Source organism: Gekko japonicus, unplaced genomic scaffold (genome assembly GCF_001447785.1).
Source record: "Gekko japonicus isolate JY-2015 unplaced genomic scaffold, Gekko_japonicus_V1.1 scaffold702, whole genome shotgun sequence".
NCBI lineage: Eukaryota > Metazoa > Chordata > Lepidosauria > Squamata > Gekkonidae > Gekko > Gekko japonicus.
This window is the reverse complement of record NW_015175377.1, coordinates 500,709-511,265: the sequence shown is the minus strand read 5'-3', so window position 1 is coordinate 511,265 and position 10,557 is coordinate 500,709. Positions and strand designations below refer to the sequence as shown.

The window sequence follows — 10,557 nt, the reverse complement described above, 5'->3', positions numbered from 1 at the left end:
TGCACACCATGTGCTCCAGTTACCAAGCAGGTCTTTGTTCTCCCAGAGACCACATGTCCAGGTGCAGTAAACCAACAAGCAGGGAGCAGAGAGCTCACGAACAGAAACAAGAACACAAGAGCAGAGAGAGAACCGAGCAGAACAAGAGCAAGAGAGAGACTCTCTCATAGGGAATGACCAGTTATAGGCCAATTCCAGTCACAATCAGCTGTGGCCATGCAGCCAACTGCAAGTGGGCAGGGGGGTGGCCAATTCTTGGTTGTCATGGGTGCAAGTGGGGATAGGCTGGACGTCTGGAGACTCCCTCTGCAGTCAGGTGACCCCAAACTCCAGTCTCCCCATTGGCTACGTGACTTTTTGCACGCTGGCCTAGCTTCCAGCATGGAAGTGTGAAGAATGTGGGTTTATGGCATGCAATTGAGACCATGGGGCCCACCATTTGGCTTGTAACAGGAAACAAGGCATAGCCTGTTATCAGAAAGATATCACAGGAGAAGGCAGAGGCTTTTAGAAATCAATATTTCTATACAGTGCGTTTGGGAGGCGTCCCTCCCCCGCTCGCCTCACTTTCTGTTCCGTGGGGAGTTTGGGGAGCTTTCTTTTCCTTTTATTTAAACGCTTAGATTGAACTCACGTTCATAGTTGGTCCTCAGACCTCGTTTAAGCTCTGTTTCTTTCGCTCGACCTCCTGCGCTTGCCCCGGTCAGCGTCACTTGGTTCCATTCGGTCTCATAGCACGAAGAACCTTCGGGATGGAGAGGCACCTCAATTCCTCGGCATCGCGCCGGCGAAGAGGCAACCCCTCGAGAGTCCCATGGCCAGAGCCCCTTCAGCCGGGTCTCTGGGGGGGGGTGATGATCCTGCACACCCCCTCCTTCAGCCAGAGTGCAGCTTCACCCCCGGGAGGTCTGGGAGGTGCGACTGCTCAGCGCGCCGCTATAAACCGGAAAACCTGTACAACAGTTTTGATCATTACACGAGTCCCCTCTCATAATGGAGTGGAATCAGATGTGGCTTGATTTTGGGCTTTTCCCCTTCTGCCCTGATTGTCTGGAACAGGCTCCCTGAACTCATGAGAGAGGCCTAAAAAGCTGTACTTTTTAGATGGACATTTGCAGTTTCATAGAGGCAGCGCAGCAGTACGCAGTTTTTAGATGGCAAACCATTTTAGGAATTCTGTGACTGTCGTCCAGCCTAAGACCGAATTGTATTTTTATCACTTTCATTCGGTGTAATTTTGTTACCCTCCTTGGGCCCTAGATTTCTAGAAGAAAGACAGGCTTTTAAATAAATGAGTAAAATCTTTTGATCATAACCAGGAGGTTTAAATATTTATTATTAAACAGTGAATAAAACATAGTATACTCTAGTGTCTGAGAATGCCCTACATGCTAAAGAGCCATATTGATCTTCTGTTTGGTGCATAGATAAGTTCTAGAAGGCTTTGCAGTACAGCTCTGGCATGCTTTGAATCACAATCGCCTTTTTACTACATGGGTGGGGATTATGGAAATATGCACAGGCCACACCATTTTCTGAATTAAATGCTTCGTAGTGTAACATGTGGGCAGGGTTCTGCATTTTGATATAGCTTCATACCTTTTCTCCATGAGCACCGCTTGTTACGCTGCATGAGGGTGCAGCTATAGCCTGTCTGAGTTTTGGCCAAGCTTAAAGGTTTGCTAGTGCTGAGCAATTTAGCAGCCAGTGAGTCTTTTTCGTGGTATAACCTGAGAAGGCATCTTGCTCTGCCTCTCTACATTTACGTCTTGTGCCATCTTTCAGGCTGGTGAGAACAGCTTGTTGCTTATTCTTGGGCTTTTTCTGCAGTAGCCCTAACTTTGTGGAATAGATTTGTCTTGGAAGTCAGCCTCTCTGCTTCTGGAGGAAGCTGCAAGGCTTTTGGTTAACACCAGCCAAAGACCATTTTGTTGATGATTATGTATATTGTAAATGTTAATATGTTTCAGTGGTTTCTTTAATTCCCCTCTGGCAGAAGGAAAAAGTTGGGTAAATTGTTTTTGTTGTTAATAAATACAATAAAATCTATTTTACAGAAACTTCTTCACCTGTTTGCCTAGAGGCAGTTGTTACTTGCCAGAGGCATGGCTATTTACAAACCTGCTCTCTGCTGACCCTCCTTGTTCCCTTCCATGAGCATATGTCCTCTCTTCCTGTAGCAGCAAAAACAAACTCACTACCACTTGCAGGTTACAGGCATATTCTGACTGTTAAAGAGTTGTTATGCTTTAAACTCCTGCCTTCTGACTGAATATTGTGGACCTCTAGTCTTTTACCAGCTGCTGAGCAGAAGTTGGGACTGCTCTTTATGGCAGTGCTAGCTGCTGATTCTTGCTACATTGGTGGTTCTAGAAGTTTGGCTTCCACAGTGTATCACAGCAAGAATCTATATAAGGGGGAAATTCCATTGTTTCCCATACTTTGGCTATAAGTCAAAGCGGTTCTTCAGACTTGCTGTCCACAACTTCCAGAAATGCCAGGTGCCCTTATCATCCAGGGTTTGGGTTAGTGAATGGGAAGGTGGTTTGCAGGCCTTGGTAAGGGTAAAAGAATTAAAAACTTTATGTTTCTAATTGTTTGCAGTAAGTACTATCTGCTGAGCTTTGCTAATTTAGAGTGGTTTCTCATATATTCACTTCTTACTGTACAGGGTGTTATAATGTTTTAAAAGTTTGGTATAGACAGTCTTTCAACATAATTGATAAAACATTGTTTGTACATAATAAGTTGTTTACAAGGTTTTATTAATTGCATTGAAAGACTGTCTATACCAAGACACTGCAAGACACTGTCTATACCAAGACAACACAAGCTTTCCTAATAATTAACTTCCCAGCTAGTGCTCATTTTAAAAGACTTGCTTTGGTTTTCTGTCCTCCCTTTGCTCTGATAATTTGTTTATGATAAAGTGCTTATTTAAATAATGTTCACAGTTGGAGAATACCGGAGGAGATCTCAAGGATGGTCTCTGCCGTTACGAGGGAGCTGTAGTCATACTTGATGCTGGAGCTCAGTATGGGAAAGTGATAGATCGCAGAGTCAGAGAACTGTTTGTCCAGTCGGAGATCTTCCCTTTGGAAACGCCAGCCTTTGCCATCAAAGAACAGGGATTCCGGTAAGATTTGTCTTTGTGTTGACCTTCCCCCCCCTTCCTTTCGTTTAAAAGGTACTCTTTGAATAGGACTCGGACAGTACTTTTATTTACCTTAAGCCACTGGGCTGTCAAATTGCTATAAAAATCTTTTGTTTTTCTCATCTCAGTTTATACTTTGGAAGCCTTGAATGATCTACATGTTTAAAAGAGACTGAAACCTTTCTCCAGGGTGGTTCAGCACTGGCTGCCATAATGCCCAAAGGAAAAGTTCTTACAGTTCTTCTGGAAGGCCCCAGGCTTTGGTGACAGGGAAGAGTTTAGTGATTTGGGATTAACTACCATGGGCCATCCTCACATCTATTTCCAAGCCAAGTGGCATACAGATAGTAAACTTAAGGGGGTGGTCTAGGTCAAAGTGAAGAACAGTGACGAGAAGCCTGGCTTTGACTATTTCGTCCTTCCTAGATTGCTAGAGATCTACCAGTCATTTTCTCTGGAACCACTTTCAGTCAGATTGCTTTCCAGATAACTCAGCACCTAACTATAGGCAGCATGGATATGCAAGCTCCCATTGCTGTTCACCAACACCCATGAATGCTCTGCTGAACAGAACATTGCAAATACAGTGGCCCCAGGGGAGATGGGATTTTTTCCCTTCCAGAGCTGCAGTTCTGTGGGTGGTGTTGTTTTTTTTAGAACCGTGCTTCAGTTGGTCTTTGGCCTTCATGTAAGTCAAGCACCACTTGTATTTTTGTTCTTCTTTCCCATTAGTAGAAGGGCTTCCACCGGGGAAGTGGTAAACTAGTACATATAGATGACCAATGTAGTCCCCCCTACTTTATTTAAGACATTCAGTCCACTCTAACGTTGTTGGCCTCTTAATGAAACAGGGGACAAAGGATGACAGATATCTGTTTCTTCAGCAAAGTAATAGGGTTGCCATCACAGCACTGTTTTCTCTATCCTCTTCAGTCCACCTTTTGCCTGACAAAGTATTTTACATCTTTAAAACCTGCCTGCTTCTCTTCTTCAAGATTGTATAGCAACTGTTACCTTCACTTCTGATACATGTACAGGAAAGATGATGCCTTTTGTATGCCTTTCTTCTGAGAGATAACGTTTGTTCTGAGAAAAAAATTGATATTGCGGTCCCAGTTTTGTTACAAATTCAAACAAATATGTGTTGAGAACTTGAATTATGACTATATAAAACGTATTAGGGAAGCAGATTCAACTAACAGATTTAAAAACAGAATGAGAGCCAGGATGGCATAGTGGTTACAGTGTTGGACTAAGAGCTAGGAAAACCAGGTTCGAATCACCCACTCTGCCATGGAAGCTTGCTGGGTGACCTTGGGCCACTCACACATACTCAGCCTAATGTACCTCACAGGGTTGTTGTGAGGATAAAATGGAGGAGAGGAAAACAATGTTAGCCATTTTGGGTCCCCATTGGTGAGAAAGGCAAGATAAAAAGAAAAATTTACTTCATTTAATAGATTTTATGCATTTAATCTGTGGTTATCAACTGGAAATTATAGACAGTAAGTGGCTGAATATTGTGTATGACCAGAAATGAATAGTTTTTTTTCAGTGTTGGGAATTCAAAAAACAGAGCAAATGGTGCTAAGGGATTTAGCAGGATTTCTATATTAAAACACCACCAGTCTATTAACTCATAAGATTTGTAACTTGCTCTGTCACAAGAGTTCTTACTTTATTGTTTAGTAAGAAAATGGCTTTTGAGGTCTTTTAGAACCAGGTTCTCAACTTGCAAAGATGTGCCTCTTCAGCAAATTTTTAGGAACAAGGGAGAGCCTGTGCTCTGCCCTCACTGTGTAATCTCACGCTTTAGCAAGGTCTCATTCTGCTCATGGCATCACGATGCCCTCATGCTGTGTGATTCGCAGTTGGCTGGGATCTTACAGTCAGGAAGTGGAGTGGACGTTCTGATGTAAAATAATAATAATAAAACGACAGTAGTGACCAGTAGATTAGGGAAGCAAGCAAGGGTGGACATGAGCAAGAGACAAGATACTTTGCCCCTCAAAAAAAACCCATTTAGTGTCAGAAATGTTATCATGTGAACATTCAGCTCAGCCATACTACCAGTGAACAAGGAAAAAGCAAGCTAGGGAAGATGAGCAAAAAAGGAAGGCAGAAAACAATTACTTGTACTGCCTACTTGCTGTTCTGCCCACCTATTCTGGCTCCCTGGTTGGTTTCCATAAGGCTCTTTCACATGCCATTTTATTAAATTCTCGGTCTGGGATTGTAGTGAATGTTTTAAATAAGCAATTGTCTACCCATGGCTTGAAATGACACTCTTGGAGGAAGCACTTCACAATTTGATTGTATAAACTGAACATGTATATTTAATAGGAGAGAATTTCTGTAGATAGGAGGGAGCTCAACAGGCAACAGCTGTGGAATCACGAGTTTCCTAAGGGCATATGTAGATGTCCCCAAGGGTCAGTTTATACAATCAGGAGACCCAAGTAGTGAAGGGTGTTTTTGTTTTGTTTTGTTTTTTAAGAACAGCAATAATTCAGACTTCCGGGGGATCAGGGAATGGCTGCATATTTGAGGTTAGCACATCAGAGAGATGGTGAGCTAGAACCCATTTCCCTGACGTGCTGTTTTTCTTTGTACAGTATTACAGTGATTTTTTTTCCTCACGGGAGAGTATTCAAACTATACAACCCCCCACATCCTGTCCAGGAAAAGCTTTGCTGCTTGATTCAGTTCATTGTATAAATAGGCCCTTAGAGCCCTCAGGAAAGTCAGAATTCCTCTGCTGTTCTCCGCAAAGCTCATTCCTACCCACTGAGATTTTCTCCTATTAAAGATAAGCTTGTACTGATCTCTTAGCTGCCTCAAGAATTGCGTTTCAAGCCTGTGTAGCTTCTGGTTTAAGTGAGACATCAGTCTCAAAATGAGCAGTGTGTGGACAATAGATCCATGTTCCTGTGGAGGCAGAGCACTGCTTGTTTTTGTTATTGAACATTGTAAGTACGCTTTTCAGCAAACAGAAGCTACAGTATTTCATAAGCTGTTGAGTAACAGCATAGTAAACCTGAAACCAATTGTGATAAGCATTGAGAAGGACAATAAAATACCACAATATCTTTAAAAGGTCAGATCACTGATTTTATTTATTAAAAATATTTCTCTTTTGCCTTATTCTCCTCAGACTAAAGATGGCAAATAAATGTGTAAAGTATTACTTGGTAGGATATTTTCAAATTATTCCACATTTTAAGATCTTAAGTATGGTGAGGTTGGTGTGTGTTATCAGCTTTTAGATGATGAGAGTTATTTTATGTGGAATGTTAATTGGCAAACATAAGCCCCACTGGTCCATCTAGTCCAGCATCCTGTTTCACACAGTGGCCAACCAATTGCCCTGGCATCAAACAGACAACATACCATAAAGGTTGAGCCCTTCCCCATATATTGCCCCTTAGCTCTCCTATTCAGCATCTTACTTCCTCTGAATATGAAAGGTTCCTTTAATCACTGTGGCAAAGGATTCAGTGATTTCTGCTGCTATCTGTTGTAGTGCTTCAGTTGTGTGTGAGGTGGTTTAAGTTTTAACATTCTCTGTAAGCCAGCTTGAGTGTGTGTCTGAAGTATGGAATATAAATGACCTCAATTAATGAAATGCATATCTGAGGCTCTGTTGAAGTATAGACTGGAGGAGCATGGTCACTGCTGCCTTCGTGGGAAGGATTATGTGCCTGCCGTACAGTGTCTAATTACATGATCTGCAGTGATCATGTGGGCAGATGGTGTAATCTTTATGTTGATAAGTAATGTATAAACTGGGCATCAGTCAGAATGGATGACTCTTTCATCTTGTTTTTGAGGCTCTTCCACTGTGGGAGACAAATAGTCATGAATGATACAGTTGAAGGCTATGGAAATCTCTGCAATCATCCTTAAAAACGTATTTGTTTATGTAATTTAATTGGAACTCTACCCCGTCTTATTGTACTAAATGTGGCTGAAGCTACCAGTAAAATGTTAATTGGAGCTCTACAGTATAGTGTCAAAACCTCAGAGTCCAAATGCTATCTGTACTTGACAAAGAATATTTTTTTTAAAAAAAATGGGATCTAATATTGTTTCTCTGAATGCTGAAACAAAATTAGAAGAATTATGTGTTAGCTTAGTTTGAAAACCTGTGTTTTAAAGCCAGTAGTTTGTATGGTGGCTTGAAGAACAAATTGTGCAGGCAAACTTTGTTATTCCAGTACGGTAGACATTTATGGATCAAGATGTGAATATGCATATGAAGCTTGCCCTGTTGCCATGATAAATGTTCTCTGGAAGTAGAAGTTTGAAATACCTTTTGTTAAAGTGGTGTGTGTTTGTTTTTTAAGAACTAATTACTTTTTAAAAATCTGTTTCCTTTGCAGGGCGATCATCATATCTGGAGGACCAAATTCTGTTTATGCAGAAGATGCACCCTGGTTCGACCCAGCAATATTTACAATAGGCAAACCAGTTCTTGGAATATGCTATGGCATGCAGGTGCTAGTTACAAATCTTCAAATATTGTTTTAATGGCTATGTCATATGTCATGGACTTAAGAACAAACTACTGGCATTGATTTATTTTATGCGTAGTCTGGCTGTAGCAATAACATGTGTGAAAATTGTGTTTTGGAAGTAGAAGTAAGCAAATGGTGACAATTTATTTTTGAAGAAACTGAGAAATGATGTATGTGTATCATATGTAGTACTTAGATTCTTCTAGTCCATTAACTTGTTATTCTGGTCAAGCGAGGTACAGTCTGTGTATGGACACGAGGTTTCTGCAGACGAGTCTGCTGTACGTTATGCACAAATGTGTGCTGTGCAGCAATATATATGATGAACGTCTGAGCCTTGTGGCTATCTACCTGGAATACATACATAATTTTGAAGATGTTACTGCAGCCTTTTGGTGGCAGTGAGTGCTTAGGTTTTAGTACTTAATTTAAGCTCTGACATTTATTTGTGGTCTTGAAATGGTCTGAAAGTGTTATTAAGATACTAGGGACAGTTTTAATTCTTGCAAAAAGAAGTTTTCTTTCATCATCCTCATCATTGCTGCATCATTAATAGAAGCACCAAACTGTACAAGGTGCTGAAATGGCACTCGTATTTCTGGCCACTGTGTGATACAGAGTGTTGGACTGGATGGGCCTTTGGCCTGATCCAACGTTGGCATCTCTTATGTTCTTATGTTCTTAATGAATAAAATATATGTGTTCCTGCCCCAAGGTTGATGATTCAGGTGAACACATAAGGGAACATGAGTTGGAAAATAATGGGGGGAGGACTCTACAGGACTAGTTCAGCAAGACTGAGAGGAAGAAAAAGCCATACTCCCTCAAATAGGTCTAACAAAAAGCAATGAATAAACATAGAACAAGAATAATGGAATAGAAGAGAAAATATGTTTTTAATTATCTATTAAGTGTGGACAAAGAAGGCCTGCCAAATTTTTCAAAGGGGAAAGTTCTGTGCATAAGGGAACCAGAGAAGGAGAAGCATGCTGTCAAGAAATGGTGCATGGAAGTGTAGGCTTGGTAAGAAGATTAGTGTTATTAATGTAGGAACCAATAAGGACAACAGAAAGAAAGCAGTGACGATTAGGAAGGTTCAAGAAACTACTAAAGTGCTTTAAAGTTAGAAAAAGTTTAATGAGGGGCAGCAGAGGAAACCAATGAAGAGAAAAATGGAGAGGTGTGTTATGTTTAAAGCAAGAAGAAAGAAAAATTGAAGTATTGAGAACAGATACAGGTTTAAGCTAAAAGGGACAAAATCCAGTAAGAAGAAGAAGAAGAGATTGGATTTATACCCCGCCCTTCACTCGGAGTCTCAGAGCGGCTTACAAACTCCTTTCCCTTCCCCCTCCCCACAACAGACACCCTGTGAGGTGGGTGGGGCTGAGAGAGCTCTGACACAAACTGCTCTTTTTCAAGGACAGCTGTGCCAGAGCTTGTGACTGACCCAAGGTCACATCAGCAGGTGCAAGTGGAGGAGTGGGGAATCAAACCCGGTTCTCCCAGATTAGCGTCCGCGCACTTAACCACTACACCAAACTGGCTCTCAAGTAAGCAAACTACTCTAATCAACAGCCTAGGATGAGGATCTCAAAGACATCCTGTAGAGTAAGTAGAGGAAAAGAGGCAAGTTTTAACAATATGGGGTGGGGCATCTTAGCTAGAGCAAGAAAGAAAATAGGTGCTTGCAGAAAATGTTAAAGAGTTATCTTGTTAGTTGAGTGATGGAGAGAAATTAAAGGTTTGGGGGGCAAATACAATGAATTCTTACATGTGTTTTGAGGTAATGATTCCATGTTCAAGAAAAATCAGCTGTAACACACTAGGAAGAACACAGTGAGGGAAGGTGGAGAGATAAAGATACAGCTGGATATTGTCATCATAACATTGACAATGTAGGCCAGAAGAATAAATCATACTGCCGGGGGGGATCAAAAGAAGTACAGTATTTTAAAAACTGGAAAGGGAATAGCTTATTTAAAAGAATAAGGTGGAACTCTAGAAACCTGATAATGTGAGGGACAGAGGGAAAGGAGCAGTATTTATTTATCGTATGTCAGAGTTACACACAGGAAACTTATAATAATACAAAATATGTAACCAAGTTGATATAATGCAGACTGATTGGGCAATCCCCATAAATACTAATATCTAAATTTTCAGTCCACTCAATCGCAGCTGGGGGAGTTCAAAGAGCTCCATCACTTCTCCCTGGAAAGCACAATGCTCACATTCCTCTGACAGATGGGAAATAGTTTGGCGGGCTGCACCACAATTGCATTCGACTCCTGGTATTTTGCCTCATTTAAACAACAGGTCTGCACAACTACCAAAGCCTGTTTGTATTCTATTAGCCATCGTTCATACCTTACGTGGCAAGTCAAATCCTGAGGACCTCTTGTTGGTGTTTATTAGGTTATGGATATCAGGTGGAACTGATTGCATCCAGGTTTGCAACCATTCATTCCCTAGATTGAAATTTTGTGATTACAAGATTTGTGCAGATCTTATTGCTGGGTGTCAGAATCTTAGTCTGGATAGACCTGCATCAGCCATGTCTTTGTGGATGGACAACTCTCTGTTTTCAATTATCTTTCTATATTCATGAAGAAGAGCCTCTTTGGAGATGCGGGAGAGCAATGTGGCACAACATGGGTAGCCAGTAGGTCAGAGGGGTTTTAATACATCCGCTGATGGTTCTCATTGTTGAACCAGCTCTGGCTTCTCTGTGTGGGCAGATCTACTAATCCCCCCCCCCGCCAGTAAACCAAAACAGTCCAGTGGCACTTTTAAGACCAAGTTCTATTCAGGAACCAGCTCTGGCTTCTCTGTGTGGGCAGATGTGCTCATTTCCTCCCCCCCCCCTAGCCAGTAAACCAAAATCGT

General features: G+C 41.5%; 1 protein-coding gene across 1 annotated transcript in view; it reads left to right on the top strand.

The window, feature by feature from the left end:
• The window catches only part of GMPS (guanine monophosphate synthase), a 55,749-nt gene that overhangs the window by 19,756 nt on the left and 25,436 nt on the right, over window positions 1-10,557 (top strand). Inside the window, exons 2-3 of the mRNA XM_015425538.1 lie at window positions 2,955-3,136; window positions 7,537-7,651. Of these exons, the coding sequence (XP_015281024.1) occupies window positions 2,955-3,136; window positions 7,537-7,651 (297 nt within the window). The remainder of the gene's footprint in view (window positions 1-2,954; window positions 3,137-7,536; window positions 7,652-10,557) is intronic.